Source organism: Battus philenor, unplaced genomic scaffold (genome assembly GCF_028537555.1).
Source record: "Battus philenor isolate CCGP_79_NKW_IND1 unplaced genomic scaffold, ilBatPhil1.0.hap1 SCAF_9, whole genome shotgun sequence".
Classification (NCBI taxonomy): domain Eukaryota; kingdom Metazoa; phylum Arthropoda; class Insecta; order Lepidoptera; family Papilionidae; genus Battus; species Battus philenor.
This window is the reverse complement of record NW_027181759.1, coordinates 12,748,812-12,768,378: the sequence shown is the minus strand read 5'-3', so window position 1 is coordinate 12,768,378 and position 19,567 is coordinate 12,748,812. Positions and strand designations below refer to the sequence as shown.

General features: G+C 35.3%; 1 protein-coding gene across 4 annotated transcripts in view; it reads left to right on the top strand.

Annotated features, from left to right (window-relative positions):
• LOC137932456 (uncharacterized) overlaps positions 1–19,567 on the top strand; it is a 78,412-nt gene that overhangs the window by 44,957 nt on the left and 13,888 nt on the right. For 2 of the 4 annotated variants that reach the window (XM_068776075.1, XM_068776073.1), the window contains exons 3-10: positions 8,659–8,682; positions 10,285–10,561; positions 11,767–11,834; positions 12,368–12,571; positions 14,569–14,699; positions 15,184–15,322; positions 15,927–16,045; positions 16,276–19,312. In XM_068776075.1, the coding sequence (XP_068632176.1) occupies positions 8,659–8,682; positions 10,285–10,561; positions 11,767–11,834; positions 12,368–12,571; positions 14,569–14,699; positions 15,184–15,322; positions 15,927–16,045; positions 16,276–19,312 (3,999 nt within the window). The remainder of the gene's footprint in view (positions 1–8,658; positions 8,683–10,284; positions 10,562–11,766; positions 11,835–12,367; positions 12,572–14,568; positions 14,700–15,183; positions 15,323–15,926; positions 16,046–16,275; positions 19,313–19,567) is intronic. The other 2 variants (XM_068776074.1, XM_068776076.1) reach the window with 1 other exon arrangement.

Here is a 19,567-nt window from a genome sequence, read left to right as displayed (position 1 = left end):
ATTTTATGATGCGTTAATATGTCATTGTTCGCTGTCGGTTACAAGTTTCAACAACAAGTGAATTTGAAAGTTTTCATCAGGTGCTATTGAATGAATCTTGAAGCTAATCCAGATAAAAAAAATATTTTATCGTAGGTAAGTACTTTGATTGCATGGTACCATAATATTTTACATTCGAATTTTATATTATAAATAATAAAAGCATTTCTTTTGCTTGTATCAAAAATGAGACATCATGCATTTGGGACTTTGACTTGTTTACATTTTCGCTTGGTTGCGGGCTTGAGCTTTTTATGTATTTTGTTTTAGAATGGAACGTAAAAGAATTGCCGATAAGGATATTGAAGATTATTTAAGCCAGTTAGAAGATGGTTACTTATCCGACGACGGTAACGAAGTAGATGAAAACGATTTTGAAGAAATTCTCTCTCTTCTTCTCATCGATGAGCAAATGAGGAAAGGACAATGAGCCCATGTTAGAAAATGAAACAGATGTAGGAACCGTTGGTAATGTCGTCATAAAACTAGCTCGAGCCATTCCAAGAATAATGAATCAGATTGTCTACTTTGACAATTTCTACACTTCTTTGCCACTCATGTACTATATGGCAAAACAAGGCATTTGGTGTTTAGGAACTGTGCAGAGAAACTGTCTTGGAAAATCTTGCAAATTGCCTACAAAGCAACAAGTGATGGCAAAGTCTGTGGAGAGGGGATATTATGAAGAATACGTGACCAGCTACGATGGAATTGAAATGTCTTCAGTGAGTTGGAAGGATAATAGACAAGTGACTTTGCTGTCTACTTATGTGGGCGCTGAGCCTGTATCCACGATCGAGCGCTACGATAAGGTTGAGAAGCGGAAGAAATTTATACAGTGTCCAAAGGTTGTGAAAGAATACAACGCACATAACGCACTTGGGCAGATACAGAATCCGCATGAAAAGTAGGAAGTGGTACATTAGACTATTCCATAATCTTCTTGATTTGACGGTTATAAATTCGTGGGTCTTTTATAAACAGGTTTGCTTTAAAAAGAAGATAGCTGCGAAAGATATATTGAATTTAGCAGAGTTTAGAACAGAACTTGCAGATGTTCTATGTAAATATAAAATCCGCACCCAACCTGCAAGAGGTCGACCAAGTAGTAGTAGTATTCTTAACGGTACTATAGAGGAACCAGCTCCTAAGCGGAGGAATACCCTTCAGGAAGTGCCATCAAGAGACATTATACACGATGGTACTGACCACAAACAAATACGCACGGATAATCGCATGCGGTGTATGATGCCAGGGTGTAAGCTGCTAAGCAGCACCAAATGTGAAAAATGCAAAGTTTTTCTGTATTTAAAAAAAAATCTGACTGTTTTAACAAGTACCACATTTAATTACTTTTACCTAATAAATAATTCATTACTATGCAAACATTTTTCATTATTCCTGAAAATAGAAAACACCTTATCAAAAAACCAAAATCTCTAAGGGCCGTGAATACTTGATTAGGTATTAAATGCATGTTGTATCAAAAATGATACCATACGTTTTTTTATTAAAATTTATGATAGTATTACATAAATATTTATTTTACTATTTTTCCCGTATTTGTTACCCCTATATATATAACATATATTTTTCTTATCACAATAAAAAATTCCATGCATTTAAGGGTTAAACGACGACTGCGACGATAAATTTAGCAAATATTTTTCTACATTTTATTTGGCTGGGTAGGTTTTTTGGATTCACACCGCCAATCCCAAGAATGCAAACATTAGTGTTGCCATTATTTACACCTGTGGGTAAATGTGTATAGAATGCTTTCGGCATTAAGCTCGCTGGTGTATTTTTATAGCATACGTAGTGTTTAAATAAAAGAATAACAAATCATTTCTCAAAGTTTTTTCGTACAGTACAAAAAGAAATTAAAACTCTTATTAAATTTTTAATAAGTTGCAGGTAGTACAATCGAGAGAGCGATATCTTTATGACAACTTTCAAAAACCTTCCAAAGTAGAACAATTTCTCAAAAAATAAAATGCATTCTGGTTTTAAACGTAAATTCCGAACGAAAATAGACCTCAATATTAATGACATTGTATTGCTGCCAAAATTGTTCGGATAGCGCGGTGGGCATTGACGTTCTTTTACATTGAGCGGAACGTTTAGGATAAGCTCGGCCATTGACAAACAGAGCTTTAATCGTTATTTTCTCAATCAAGCTCTCGTCTATTTCCTACAACAGTCTATGATGAATACACTACGTCACTTCAAATTACAGGTTCATTAATTATCGGTGTAAAAGCTATGAAGGGGTAAATGTATAGCGTATGTATCTTCACAGCAAAATATATATTTTTTAATTCAAATTGTACAATTTTAGGCATGTTTATTCTTTAGAAGATTATATTGAAAAGAGAAAGAAAGAAAAAAGACACGCTAGCGAAACAAACAAGTTAAAGAGAAGGTTAAAATATTAGCGACTTACCTTCTCGACTGAAAAGTACTTCGCTGACTAGCTATTTTAACCTTGATAAACAAGAATTTGTATGTGCTTATGACTGCCTATTACCCTTAGACGACACTTAATGGTTTAGGACAGCTATTCCCGACTCGTGTTCGGCGACCCCTTAGGATACGTGGAGTCCCATAGCGGACGGATACGTATTACAGTGTAATGATATGATAATGGTATTGACGGAAATAATGAGAAGTTCAGACAGGTACTTATATGAACACTGTTAAAAGTATTATATCTAGAATACGTTGTTAAAATTTAGCTTACCGCTTATAATTTACTAACGTTTTAGACTTGCTTATTCGTTTTTAAAATCTGTATAAATAGATTCTTTTTTAGCATATCAAATATAATCTCAAATCATTTTATAAATGATAAATAAACAAAAAACTGTTAACCGGAAGTCCAACAGTATTTCTTTCAACAACACGAGACAGATTTTGGTATATTTTAACAACAACATTGACTATAGACAAGCCTTAAGATTAAGAAGAAACATTTCAAAAGCAGACACGGAGTCGTCAGGGGAGGTGTACTCAAAATTGAATTGAAGTTTTATGATAGGATACAAGAACACGTTACGACGCATCGGGTAGAACGATTAACATCGTCTAAAACTATTGCTTAAACAATTACAATGACAATTGTTTAACAGCTATGTATATAAACGCTTTAAAACAAGAAGACAACGAAATTTATGTAGTGGTTTATACTCCTTGCACTTTATTTTGTATCATTGAATAATTAATTAACTTTAAATGATATTAATGATATTTAGAGCAACCGACATGCTAAAGTTTTTAGATAATTAATTTTAGACTGAGGTCAGACTTAAAATAAAACCTAGCTATACACGTGGCAGGTCACGCTTCGCAGTTGAGTTTGTTCATTAATATAAAACTCTTGTCCATTTTTATAAGGACTTAAATAGTTTTATGCTCAATAGCGCTTTCTATAAGAGTGAAGAAATTTAAATGATCATCATCATAATATCAGATGTTAGAAGGTCATTGCAAAGCTTGCCCAAAGAACGTCACGACGACCGATATTGCACTGTCAGACATCCAGTGACTTCGCACCACGTTGACTGTGTCGTCGATCCAACTAGTCCTGACCTACGCACTCAGCGTCTACCGGCTTGTAGTACCCACTTAAAAACCTTACTTTTTCTATTGTTCTATATATCCTCTCGCGAAGCGAAGCTATAGGGCATAGCTAATCTCCATTGCTCTCTGGGTCAACTTGAACCTTCAAGTAAGACTCATTGTAAACGACCACATCTCAGATCCATTGCGGTGTTTTGGACGAGAAAATTAATAGTACATATATATAATTATGAGTAGGTATACAATACGAGCGTTAGCAGATATTGTCGCTTTTTCCTTATCTAGCACGCTACTGGAATGAACATTTTCAATGCTCTTAGCCAATTCTTATTAAATTACATCACGATTTAAAAAGAAACGTTTACAAATATTGTTTCAACACTGTGCAGTCAATAAAACTGTTACAACATTTTATTAATAAAGCCTCTTCTATCGCTTAACGTCTTTATGTGCTTGTTGACTGTTGACGGCATAAATCTCACGAATATTATCTAAAGCTGACCGAAGCATTTGGCGCTGGAATTCGCTACGGTGGCAGAGTTCTGGCACTCACCGGCGCACCCCGGGCGGTCCCCGGAGTTCGCGGGTATTCGCCACGCCGTTTTACCGAGAAATCGATCTACGTTTACCTTCGCGTCAGCATCCAACTATTTTCCTTAATAGCTATTATTTGACGAATGGTATATATGACTAATCTGACAACTATAGGATTTATTTATTAATAATATGTGTATATTTATAACTACATATATATGTTTATATATATATATATATATTTATATATAATATCCATGTGGGCCAACACAAAGGGGCGTTACATTTCGGTATAAATAGTTTTTACCGAGTTTTTTATAATCTTGTTCCTTTCTTTCTCTCTTTGTTCACAACCTTGACAAAAGCTTTCATTCTCCACGTTCTGATCTTCTTTCACACATCGCACCTTACTTCCGTTATCTACATTCCTGATTACCTTTGCTTCTTATATCACAACATATTATTTCTCTTCTTAATTTACAATTTTTATTTTACAATTGTTACTTATATTTTGTAATTTTTTTTACCTTTTATTTTTAGCTGACCCCGCTCTTTTAGTAAATTTAACGGCTTTTTATGGCTTCGGAATCAGGCTTACCCAACAGTTTATTTTCATCTTTAGTTTTGTTCTTATGAATTGTCTGCAGTACTAATAAATCGCAGAACCTAAGCAGAGCATGGCGACATGAACATTTAGACCGGACGACACGTATCCAACTGAATTTTTAGGAAAATGCGATAGGCTGATATGGCGTCCGGAAAGAATTTCCTCTTTGTGTGGATGCCGTCGTTCGTTCTGTATACCTCCTTATATATTGGTCTGCGAGATTGGGTATATAAGCTGAAGAAAATCGTCGGACGACGCTGGAGGCAGGCCGATTCTTACCGATCACATCGGAAATATACCAGACAGGTCTATGTCCAGCAGTGGATCTCTTACTACTGAAATGATGATAACGGTGATATATTTGTATAGGAACACACATTCAATCACTCGATATATTTTACATTTCTAATCTCATTTTTAATGTCGTAAAAAGTAGCAAACAAGTCATTTCATTTCGTGACATATTGCAGTTAATTTCATAAACTATCTATTATCTCAAGCTATGTAAGCTTCGTTTACAAACCGTGTAGGTAACTGTGGAAGTCGTAAAGTAACAAAGTATTTTTGCAGTCGTTTTAAAGTAGGTTAGTGTGAATATTACGCTTCGCTCCATTGTAGTTGAATATTGATAACAATGTAGCTGTACACCGCGGTAATCGTGATATATCCCATTTTGGCCATTCCCATTACAGTATTTACAGTGCGATTCCGCAATCTCGTCACAATTCGAACTCTCATTGTGCTGATCTGAACGGAGCCATAAAGCGGTTTACGGGCGCATTGTTCGGTGACATTGAGTGCTTACGGGCCGCGTCCCACCAATTGTCGGCCTTTGTTGAAGCAGCAAAATGGCCCGTGTGCGCAGCGATTGAGCAATGTCCATTTATCTGAATATTAACATGTTACTGATTAAATATACATGCCCATAAACAGGCGATATGTACAGGCGTTTAATACTGCTGTTATTTTGCTCCGAGTTTAAGAAGAGCGTTCTAGGATAAGGAAACCGAATCCTTTTTTTGTAGAATTTTGTATTGTATATTTAAAACAATTTTTTATTAAATTAAGTCTTATTTTAAGTCCGATCGATATCATTTATTAACAAAGTAGATTTTCATTTTTTTTGAATGAATGGCCAAATTTGTCGTCATACTGAAAACTCGGTTCATCAGACTCGATCAATTGATTTATACAAATTTGTTTATAATTATAAGCACGAGGAAATTTTTGTGAGAAAATTGAAACATTGCGGAAAAAATGAAATACCCTTTTTTAAAAAAAAAAACTAGTGTCCCTAGCTGTTACACTTTACATAAATTAAAACCAAGAACGGCATGCTATGATTATCTTTGATAAATCAAATTATTACGAGTAATATATTCTAGCGGTGTATGAAAAAGAAAAAAAAATATTATGACAACAAAAATTAAAAATATATCACTTTAATACATTTAATTGATTTATATATTTACTGGAACTACGGCAAGCCTTAACTTTGGATAGTGCAAAGTGTATTAAAGCAGTTATTTTTTTCGTATTATACATAGAATATTAAAATGATTGTTCAGGTTGTAATAAAATTGAATTAGGATTAGACGATCCACACCGGCTGCACTATATGGCGGCAAGTGTTTAACCGCTAGGCCGGCGTTGGTCACGCCTGGAGCGCGCTATCCGTTGATCTCGCGTGACGCCGTCACTTAGCCGCGCTGGCGTGATGCCGACGAGTTTGGCGGTCCCTTTGCAACTTCCACTTCACTAATCTTTTTAATATGATTAAATTCATGATCAATTTTTCAACTTTTTTTTTGTTTTCAAGCCTGTATTGCTACCTTTTCATAAAAGTTATGTCTCCCGCTCCCCTTCGCAGGTCTAATAAATGCATATTCAAACCTCGTTGCGAATTGAATTTTGTTCAATATAAAATACTTTCATCATCAAGTCAGCCAATAAATGGCCACTGTAAGGCAAAGGCCTCCCCACAGATCTAGCGACTTCTCTGCGGACTTGACTATGTCGATCGACCCAGTAGGGGGTATAACCGCAGTCGACACTTGTGAACCTTGTTTGAATCTGTTCTTGGCTAAATTCTACTCGGTGGAAAGGAATATTACTACCGAATTTCAAGTCTTATCCTTACCTACCTTATCGTTCCTGAGATATCGCGATTAGGCATCGGTGGAATCTCTTATATATTGATGTCCAAAAAAATGTGCTTTTTTGACTGTATTTCACTTCAGCGTCTGGTCGTATTTATAGGTGTCCATGTGTTCTAATTAAAAGACGCTGAATTTAAAATAATTATCAAGCCACTGAATTTTATCAAGTGAAGTATTGACAAATTTGACTGACCTTCATCGTTCTGGAAAAGCAAGAAAAAAGTTTGCTATAAATGATCATAAGCAATTTGTCTATTAACGTAACTAAAAGACGTGATTATGTATATTAAAAACATTTTTATCCACTTTTAAACGTTTATCTCTTCTTGATAACTGAACTTACTTTTACTTTGATGATTCACATAGATTATGCAATAGCTACTTTGACCTTGTTCGATATATTCGTTATATTTTGCGGGTGCAACTTTACGATCGTGCTGTAACAAGCTTCGTCTATGTTCATACAAATTACATATTTGATGGTTATATACATTTTTGTTTTATGTATTATGAATAAAATATATCTTACATGAACTTTTTTTTTGATAAATAAGATGCTATCTTTGTGTTGTATGTAATTTTAGTTAGTATAATTGTATAATTACTAATAAAAAATGTTATAATTGTTTTGGTTATTTTAGGTCCAAATGTTTCCTTATATCTTATACTTAAAATTAACAATTTTTTTTTTCATATGACACAAAAATTTTACGATTTAAACAAACGTATTTACATGCCGTATGAAACTAAGTCTATTCTCTTATGTTTGGTTTTAAACTAAATTACTTCTTCATGATATTATTTTGGATTACATGTAAATTATATTAGGAATGTTGCTCGACCCGGTAGAGCTCATTAAATGAGGTTTTAAATAATTTCCACTTCCGTTTGTCAACGTGTTACAGTACCCCTTTCCCATATTTAATAATTTGCAACTAAATATTTAATATATGTTATATTTAGAAATATAATGTGTTACTCTTACAAACTGTGGTAGTTACGTGGTAACCATTCCAATGGACGGAATTTCTTTTGTAATTTCAAAGATTTTATTATACAACTTAAATGTAGATGTTTGTAATAATTACTATAAGTATTATTGTTAACCCTTTCTCTGAGACTGTTTTATGCGCCGTCATAACGTCTTCAGACATAACAAACATAATTGTACTGTAAAAATATATTTAATATCATATATAATAATAGAGAGCAGACAGTAGCTTGAAGTGATTAATGTGTTAAGATATTATTGAGCCGTGGTAGTCCGGCGGTAGAGGACTGTCTTGCGATCGTAAGTCGCGGGTTCGATTCCCCCGATACAATATTATATAAATCTCTTTGTGTATTGACTATATAGGATTGTTACTGCTTATATAAGTTTCCAGAGGATGGGCACCAAAGTCCGAAATGTGACGATTATGTCCCCCCCCCCTCCCCTCCAGATATTTTAGGTGGAGGTGCATGCTTGCCATGCTTTGCAGTGAGCGTCTATAGACTGAAACGACGACGAATGTGTTAATAAAATAAACAAATAATATCGTCGATTACGAAATACGTTGTCATCAATTGTAGACGGCACTTGTATAAACATCAATTCGGTGTTCAGCGGCGAAAGGGTTAAATAAAAACTATTATAATGTTATTTTTATAAATATTAAGTAGTGTTAATGATAGGAAACAAAATTATATTTTCTCATAGAATGATTTTTACAATATAACTTTTTCTGTTGTCACTAGCCAAATGAAGGAGCGGACAATCAGGTAGCTCTCATTTCTAACTTGTGTGTTGTGACATCATAATTGCTCGCATGCACGCTTGTTCATACATGCATGTTTCTCACATAGTTCACTTAAGTACAGGAGGGGTGTATTAACAAGAACTTTGTTATTCATGTGAAAGTGAAAAAAAAATATTTATTTTTCAATTTTTTAAATTAAAGGATACAGTTTGGCAATTATGCTTATAACAGAATAGATATCCAATGCGACAATACATATAGGTGCCGATATAATTTATTTTTTAAACATCACAGTTCGGCAAAATGGCGCCCCTACATCTTTAATAATGTCGCGGATTTAGACTTTCTTTTTGTCACCATCTTTTATATAACCTCACAAAAAATCCTATAACGTTCACAAATACGAAAAAGCGATCTAACAATTAAATTTCTTGAAACTAATCCATCGGGATTTTGGTTTGCTACAAATTCTCTAGTATGTGGCACCGTACGGTAAAAAAGTTTCACTGATATCTACGTCTATTGGATAACAAAGTTGTTGTTGAAAAACCTTATACTTAACATTTTGTATTGGGTTCATACTATCTACCTTTTTAGCTGGACTAACAATAGGTCTATTCAGGAAACATTATAGTGTATCGTTATGTTTTCACACAGCTTACCACGTCCTTTGTCCATTATAGTAAATTAGAGAGACGCCTTTGAACTTTCTAAGAGGTTTTCTTCAAGTAGTCATCACATCATCATTTATATTACTCATCATAAGATCATCGACCTCAAAAGAAAATCATGTAGAATATTCTCTTCTCATATTAAAATTATAACCATTTGATATACTTCACCGCGCTATTCATGTTAATTTGCCATGATACTATGCTTTTGCATTTGCATTTTCAGTTTTGGTCGAAATTAAATCATTTTAGTAATACTTCATCATAATCCATTACAGTTCCAAATCTGTACTAGTGGAATCAAGTCTAGTACAGAACCATCAGTTAGTCCGCCGTCAACGTCCGCGGCGATCATACTTTTTTCGGCTCCCCTCCTCGCCGCGTTTTCTGTGGCGCGGTACAGCCGTTTCGGTAGCGCTGTAACTGCTTGCCGTATCATTTCTTTTATGCTGCAATATTTACAACAAAAATTCTAATCCAATTTTCAATTCAATAGCTACCGAAAGATTTATGCTATTTTTTCAAGATTTAAAAAAAATCTTGCTGTTTTTATATCATAAATGCGATTTCCTTTTTATATTATTATTCTTGGCATGTTTAATATTAAAACTTCTTTTCTCGTATTAATTGGAGTAAATAATCTTTGCTAAAATCATTTGGTACCATGGATACATTTTTTTAAATTTATAAAGCAAATGTTATTAAATCATATGTTATTAACTCTTAAACTAGATTTTTTCGAACAAAATAAATTTGTCGTACCTTGTCATCTCAATCGTCTCTTCTGAAAACTTCTGAAGAAATTACCATTTAGTACGCTTCACATTTGGCTAAGTTCACGTTATTAATATAGAAGGCTATTTTATGTTTTATCGTGGAAGGCTCGTAGTTGAATGTTATCTTATTTTGGATGATGAAAGAAAAAATATTAAACTGAATTGATGTTCCGGCAGCTGTTCGTGGCGAGCGCGGGGCTGCAGGATGTTCGCCGCGCGCCGCCCGACTCCGGGTTCGCGGAGCCGGCCAACAACAACATCAGCGAGGACAATAACAACGGGCCCATCTCGCTGCGGGAGATGCAGAACATCGCCAACAACAACGCGGCAGCCTACATCGTCAGCGAGAACGAAGAGCGCAACAGGATCAGTCGCGAGTCCGTGGTGGAGTTCGAGCCGCTGCCCGTCGGTCTGCGTGTACTCGACCCCCTGGAGAGATGTGTCGATTGGTTCGGTTCGTATTCTTATTATCTGCATATATAATTCGCTCAATGCAACATAGAGGTTCTTATTCCTGCTGTCATCACTGTTTCATATAAACACGAATTTCAGATTGGACACTGGATTCAGTTTCTTATTCGTTGTCTATTTTTGGAGATAACAGAGCGCTGAAGTCGTCTAGCTTAAACCTCTTTTTTGACTCTGACTCTGTGTTTGGCATTAATCGGTGTAACATAACTCTCGAAGATGCCCCGTGGAGGGGTGAATGAAACGCGTGTTGAGAGATTTGACGGTAGCAGTTGTGTAATTCGCATTGTTTGCCGTGTACGCATTTATCAGCGGGCTGGCGGGCGGTGCACTTTGTTGCATGACTACCACTGCATTTGCGGAAGTGGCTAAATATTGGTCCTTTTCTTACTCTTTTTTGCATCTAAGCTTCCCCGGCTTCCTAGGCTACTATCAATTTGACTTTTACCCAATTGAGAAATCGCCGTGCTTGTAGATTGTTTGGGCGGGTGCTGTGTGCACAAGGCATAGGGGCCTCGGAGGAAAAACCTTGGTTTGTGCTATCACTCAATCCCGTTCAGTTTTCCTTTACAAAAAGGATCTGTGGGGGCGGAACCTTGACTTTATCAGTTATTTTTGTTAGACTAATATTCGCAAGTGACATCCTATCATTCAATTATAATAACGTACACAATTATTTGACGTTGACGTATAGAGTCAGTTATATAGAATTTTATGTACAATTACAATATGTAAGGTCTCACGATAAAAACATTATCGGAATAGCAGATTCTCATCGCCATAGCTTTTGACCGAAGTAAACAAAGATGAATGCAATTTCACTCAGGATTTTTTGCAACAAAATTCATAATCGTTATATATGAAAATTAAATTTCAACTATTCTACTTTGCAAAAGAGAGGCCTATGGCACCGCGTCGCGCCTATTGCGGCTTATTCATACATCCCGTATCGGACAACGTATTGTATATTCAGCAGCGACTCGCTATTCAATGGTTAACTAAAGGTCACCGTTCCTACCGAGCCCTGGATTCAAATTATTTTCAAATAATCTATGCAGTCATAAATACCACAGAATATATTTTTACTTTAGTTGTAGCGAAGAAAACATGTGTTGTAATCACTAGGCACTTTATATACGAGCGTTATGTGTTCGTAACAGAAAATTTATATAAGTTTTGTCCATATTGCAGGCGGTGAAGATCTACCGCGAAACCGACTGCAGTATCTACGTGAGATCGGAAGAGGATGGTTTGGCAGGGTATGTTTACATGAATACAATACTATACAATCGTGTATTAGATTACACTGACATTATAAAATGTTAAGTTTTCCGAAAAGTTAAATAAATACTGAATTTGATAAGTATAATCAAATATGTATCAGGTGCTGTACAAACAAATGAAACATTTTGTAACAAGACAATAATATATCTTCTATAAATTACTATTAAGTTACTCTTTACATCATATTAAATAGTTCAAATTTAACTTTAATACTAATTTTTTTATTCATTCATATGATACTGTTACGTTTTTATAATGTATGGGCAAATATAGAAATAATTAGAAATGTGCCATCAAATCATTCTTATTATAAAATTTTGTGGTTATGTTCGACTAATATTTATTTGTCAATGTTACTCAATTAGGATAATATTTTTGTGGTATCTAATTTAAGTATTTACGTATGCACTAGTTTTAATATTTGCTGTAATGTTTTTGGATATGTTTGTATGTACATTGTTGCTGTTTATTAAAAATAAATAAATAAATCAATGTTACGTTGTGGCAGGTGGTTGAGGGTGAACTGGAAGATAATCCGAGCACAACGGTCGCGGTGAAAATACTCGACCAGAACGCGAGTCTGGAAGACAAGGCGCGCTTCCTGGACGAAGCCAAGATCTACCGCGACTCGAGACACGAGAACATACTGGCATTTGTCGCCAAGTGCCTGCAGGAGGACCCCTGGATGCTGCTGTTCGAGCTGTGCTCTATTGTAAGATGTCGTTTTACGCATTCAATCTTTTTGCAATAACAATCAATTGCGTATGGGCAATAAGCCAGTAGACGTGCCGTGAATAGGCCTTCCACTAGGTCGACTGGCGACATAGTGTAAGGCCGCGGATAGACGCTGGATGCGAACAACGCAAGACCCGTCATCATGGTGATCTTTGGGAGAGGCTGGCATGATGATGATATATCACGTCATAGGCACAAAAGCAACATTTATTCATATAGGATTCTTTAAAGTGACCACGCGTGTACATTATGAGAAAAATCCCAGAAGAACCCATTTGCATAGAAACATAAAACAAACTGAACTCCCATATAAGGCATCCGCTTCAACTTAAATCTACGAGGGTTTCAACGTGCTCTGAAAAGAGCCCACAATAAACTCGGAAGGTTTTTTGCGTTTACTTTTAATATATCTTCAATACAATATTTAGAACAATTCATTCCTAAGCTATCACTTATAATATCCTTCACAGTATTTCTTTATAGGTTTTTGTTTTATTAACTCGTTAAATTTATTACGAGATATTTTTGGGAATATATTGTAATATCGTACATAGTTATAATACGGGTAAATGTTAAACTTGATGTGCGTTTGGTTTTAAACACACCGCTCTTTTCACTCATCGGCCAGTGACGGTGGTGATTAATTAAAAATGAGAGTTTCGTCCTCTGGGTGATTGTCATTGAATGACCCTATTTTACACAACTGCAATACAATTATTCGTGCCCAAATATTAATATTATATATTACTGTTAATTTTTTCGTATCCTCTGTGTAACTTTCTGTGTTCAGTGTAATTTTTCGAAACAAAAATTCAAATTCAAAATTTTCTTATTCAAATAGGCATATTCATACACGTATTCGTCAATTATTTAAGTATATCATTTTTACTTATACTGTTCGTGATTTCTAAATAAAAGAGAACGTGTTATCTGTAAGTTAACAATAGATAAACACCGTTAATTTTGAAAGCTTAGAAGAAGACTATGAAACTATTTAGCATAACGTTAATAATGAAAGTGTAACTCTGTTTAAAATGCGTCCAGTGCTTCCGTGGTGTCGTATCAATACAGTAGTGATGCCTACGCATCTCATGTTACCGTGTTACCCGCCCGACCACGCTCGACGGCTCCCGGCGCTGCACTACGTACGATTTGTTCGAACGTTTGACCTCTAGCAGAACGCGCGGCTGGACTTACATGCCACGAATACATAACTCGATATCAATGAAACTGTTTATGAATCGCATGCTTAGTGTTTTTAAGTTCTGACTTTAATTAGTCACATTTTATGAATAAAATGTTTGGTACGTACCAAACATTTACGGATTTAGCTGCGGTGTAAATGTCTATACGAAATTACAATGAGATATTCTCTGCATTGCAATAGAAAGAATAAATTAATGTAACGTATTTGTAACCACTTTGTACAGTGTAATTGGTAACAAATCTAAAGGCTTTAAATGTAAATCTTTTTTTTACTGTCAAATGAGCTACACGTTCCCACTTTTAAAATGTTCCCATCTATAATTAATCACCTTGTATTACTAGAGACACTGGCCTTCATAAAAATATTCTTAATTCTTTATTAAAATAGTATAGGTTCGCTTAGACATATGTGCATTCGATTGCATGGTCATTCCATTATCCAATAGGTTTATGTTTATGTTTTAAATATGATGTGTTATATTTAATTTTTTCAAGTACTTGTGGGTAAAATAAAACAAAGATAAAAGATAAGGGAAGACGGATAAAAATTATGGAATACGAATTTTTTTATCACTTACTCATTATTTCAGCCGCAAAAGACGTAGACGTCTCTCATTTGACTTCTACAAGTCTATAACTTTCGACAATACGAAGTCTATTGGGGTAGATATTAATGTAAAAAAAGTAGATTTCATGACTCTGTGATTGACATACGTTTTAAAAAATGTTACTACTGTACTCATAACTTGTGGTTATTTACTTTTTCAGGACCTGCAGCACTACCTGGTGCTAAATAGGCCTATGATGGCCATACTCAATGAGAGTGGAGTACCGTTGCAACTCATGTGTGATGTCACTTCCGCTCTCTCCTATTTACACTCGCGTGGTTTCTTGTATGGGTAAGTGTGATTTTATTATTATATTAATTTTAACTATTATTTTTTTCATTTATTTACTCTTTTGATACATTGTATAAAGGTCGACTTTAAGCCAAGTTGGTGAAAATACAAAAGTAGGTGTGTGAGTATATAATATAGAAAAGTTATTTTATTAATTGGTGCCTTATGCTCTATAATTATGTTAAATTAATATTAAGGTTGCGGGAAGTAGCTGTATGCGGACAATACAAGACCACACGACATTGTACCTGTGCTCGCAATGCAATCATTGCTCTTAAGGCACTGAATTTAAATTGAATTGAACTAAACAGAAGAAACATGTACAGCAAACTTTATGTAATTTACAACATATGTACGAGTAACACTTGAAGAATTATTATGTCATTTATACTTGAATAGGCCTGCGTGCGTATTAAGACGATCTGTGTACCAAACAGTGTTACACAAAAAAAAAGTTTCATGTAACATATATTATTTTTTGCAGCAACTTATGGAGCGGCAGTGTGATGGTGCGGGAAGGGGGCGAAGGTGGAGCGCGTGCAGTGCTCGGCCAATACGGCACCGCGGAGCCCCAACACGACTGCGCAGCGCCTGAGACTCGTCGCTATCCTGCCACGCACACTGTAAGTTTGTCACCCTAGCGAAACCATAATCAGAACATAAATAACTATAAACCATTCTCGATGTTAAACTAAGATCGGTTGTACTTTTCGTATATCAAGACATAATTTTAATATTCATTTTATTACTTTATTGAGGTATAGGAAAGGAACAGGTAGTACACATTTTTTTCAAATATATTATATTACTATTGTTGTACCAATATCACAAAACTTGTGATACTCAACACTACGAGTGGGCAGTAACCCTATGTTGGGATATCTAACCTTCAACAAGAGCTAGTCTGTGATAATTTAAATAACTAAAAATCCGTAAAATATACCGAGTGATTTGTTATAAATGTAAAATTTTTGAAAAAATCTGAAAAAAAAACTTGAAAACTTTACATTGCCTTAATTTATTAGCCTTGTTCATTACAATAGAAAAATAAATGAAAGAAACATCTTTTTGAGATTATAAAGGGTGGTTGGAAACAGGCATGAAAGCTTTAAAGCATTTTGCTGTCAAATGTGCTATAATTTTTTTCCTTTAACATTGTTAGACCCACAACCAACTACCCTGTATAGTACAGTCAATTAATATATACTATAACATTTTTTTTTACAGAGCAACAGCGAGGTGTGGTCTCTGGGAACATTGATTTGGGAAATATGCGCGTGGGGATCCCCACCGCCCACGCTGCCTCCGCCATTGCCCGACTTGCCTTGCCCTTACCGCACACATCTGTAAGCTATAGTTTAATTATAGACAGTGTTATTCTTCCTTTTCCGTATGTATGTTATCTATGAGTACATACTTATTAAGACACTCTTTATACATATATATGTACACGTATAAGGAAATTATATAGAAAAGTCATACATTTCACACATTTGTCGTGTATGTATTTCAAATAAAAATTAAAAAAGTGAGCATAATATGTTTGAAAATTCACATAAAATCTTCTTTTTTACAGATACCAAGTAATGCAACTCTGTTGGAACCCTAACCCTGATGGGCGGCCATCGGCTGCTCAGGTCCACGCCCTACTGAACCACCTGCACAATACACACGTACACAGCGAGACTGCTCAAGACGACGGATACGGAAGCAGCGATTTCGAGGAGCGGTGGCAAAGGCTCAAACCAAACTCCATTCCCAAGATAGACGAACATGTCGCAATAATCCATGCACCGTCCACATCAATGACGTCGCACTTTACAGGATCTGATCAAGATTTCGAGAATCCCCCTACCACACAAGATACGCTAAGTGTCGATTTAGACACAGCTGTGTCTCGGTCTAGTAGCATAATGTCCGATAAAGACCCGCTATCTATCCAAATTAAATCTGAAAGCCTAACAAATCTACATGGTTCTTTAGAGGATGTCAGAAACATCTATCTAACTCATAATGAAACTGCAACAATTGAATGTCATCAAGGAAATGTGAGTCTTGATGATGCCAAGGAAAAGGATCATCATCGTTCAAACAGCTCTATGGACCCGTGGTTGAAGGACATTATCACAGGTAGCCAAGATGACGTCAGTTATTATAAGGATGTGAGTGACGTGATAAAGAATCTCGATAACATATTAAACTCTGAAAAGACCTCTAGCTCTGAATCAAGTAGTCCCTCCAGAGACAATCTTATCTTGGAATGTAAGAAGGATTATCCGGTGCAGAAAAGTTTAGTAAAATCTCCCGGTATTACAAATTTCCAAAATATTTTAGAAGTAGGGTTCGATTCGTCGTTTCCACATGAGCCCTGTGAGGAAGAGGAGGATGATCGCGATACTATCGGCACTCTAAGCCACTCATTTGAACGGCATAGTGATTCAATCAGCCAGCATACACTTGAAAACCTAACCCCAGAAACACCCGTTAAGGATTTAGATATTGTTAGAAGAATGGAAAATGGTCTGGAAACTGTGCATACTGACATTAATCAGGATAATGCTGTAGGTGACGTAAATAGGGAATTGCCAAAAGATAAAGTAGATGTTAGTATAAGTAACATACCCATGTTGAAGGAATTGTGTGTAGCTTCAATGCCTAGTGTAAGTGAAACTATTTTTGAACAACTGAATCTTAGAGAAGACTGTCATACACCATGTGATAATAAGTTAACAAATGTAAGAATTGATAATAATGATGTTGAAACTAAGTCAATGAATGATATAACAATTGGATCAGAAGAAAAATCTAACACAGAATCTGCCACGCTAGCGTTAATTACGGAATTGGAATCTACACAGAAATTAGATAGCGAGTTACAAGATGTTGAATCCGATGAACAAGTCTTGCCCGTATCGGAACAAGAATTAGTTGTCGGTAAAAACAGTGTGATGTCTCTAGTCATAAAGGATATTTGTAAAGAAAATCAAGAAGAACAAGAAACGATGGAATCTTCAACTCTTGATCCGGGCACAGGTGAAATAAATAATTTACGAACAGATATTCCCATTAATATCCCTGAAGAATGTAATGAATCAATCAATGAACCTATTAAAATAAAATGTGAATTAAAAGAGTCACCTGAAAAAGTACAAAATTTAGATAATATTACTGACGCTCAAAATGAAGAGGCCTATTCATGTCTACATAACGAACTTACAGAGCAAGAAACTACAAAAAAAGAAGCCGAAAATACTACATCACCTGAATTAGTACAAAGTAGTCAAGAAGAATTTACAAGTGATATTGATATACATTTAGATGAAGTTAATTATGTTGATAATGAAACTAGTAATATTTCACCACATAGACTTGATATTAATTCAGAACTTAATGAAAACGCGATAGGAGAGTCTGGTAGTGAGAGTGTTTATATGGATCTCATAAATGATACTAACTATGATTTTAAAGAAAATTACATTACTTATTCAAATCTTCCTGTATCTCATTTAGATTCAAGCGAGGAAAAAAACGAAGTTAATTATATTGACTCTACTATTAAAAATGAGTCTACGGTATATTTAGATCTGCCTAGTGTTATAAGACAAACAAATAATTTTCTTCAATTCGAAAAGGATCTCTCTGAACAAACTGCGAATTTTAAAAAAGAAGAGATTTGTTCGAGCACTCCTGAAGGTAATCATGGTTCTGTAGAAAATACTTTAACGAACTTTGCCGCTGAGAATGAAAGCGAACAATTATCAGAAAATAAAATCATTGCAGACACGGGTGTAATGTTCACAAAATTAGAAAACCCGAGTCCTTTGGAATCGCCTACTAAAAGCCATCATACCGATACTTATGATGAAAACAGTTCAGTGGTCTTAGGTCCTTTTGAAAATTGTTCACTTGAACTATTCAAAACAGTGAAATCAGAAATCGTCGATCTTCCCAGAGAAGAACTTTTAGCATTCTCTTCTAATTTTAGTGAGATGGATCTCGAAACTCCCTCTCCGCTACGCGACAGTAACTTTCTAAACGAAGTCCCCGACATCCTCCACGATGATTTACAATTTAACGATCTGATAACCTCGAGCGAAATAAAACCAGAGAGCACTGAATCTCAAAGTGATAACACAGAAAATACCTACGATAAATCAAATACTGAGAAACGTGTATCGCCATTAACGCCGCCAAACTCGCCTGGCGTTTTCTTTGTGTCAACCTCACAGCAGAGATATTTAGTCGACATCGATTTGAGTACACCGAACGAAAGTGCCCCTCACACGACAGCCACCACTATAACTGAGTCTGCTCCACAACCCACGGATTCAGGTCTAAGCTCTTTGCAGAAAGAGATCGATTTGAATCAAATTGAGTTACAGATAACTACAAAGTTAGCTATGGCTGAGAATGAAAACAACTTAAACATTGAATATTCCGGACCGCTAACAGTGGAAGGTTTCGTAACAGAAGGTGAGGTGTTAATGCGGGAAAGTGATGCTACTCCGGAATATTATTTGCCAAGAAATGGAAGATCCGATGGTTTCACTTTAGATGAAGAGTGTGTACAAGCCTTGCGAAACGAGTTGGAGTTAAAGCTACCGTTAGCACAGGTGAGCAAACAATGTCAGTTTTAATCAACTATTACATATTTAAGAAGTAGCTTTATAAAGTGAAGGTAAACATTTCAGCTATGTCTCTTTTATGTATATAACCAATCATAGTACCATAAGACTGAAAGACCTAAAATTTGGTAAATATGTTCCTTTCGCTGTAGAGGTCAGTTAAGAAAAGAAAATTACCTTATAAATAATTTAGTTCATTTTTCTGACTTATGGTTATAATTCTTTTTTGATTTTCGTTAATTT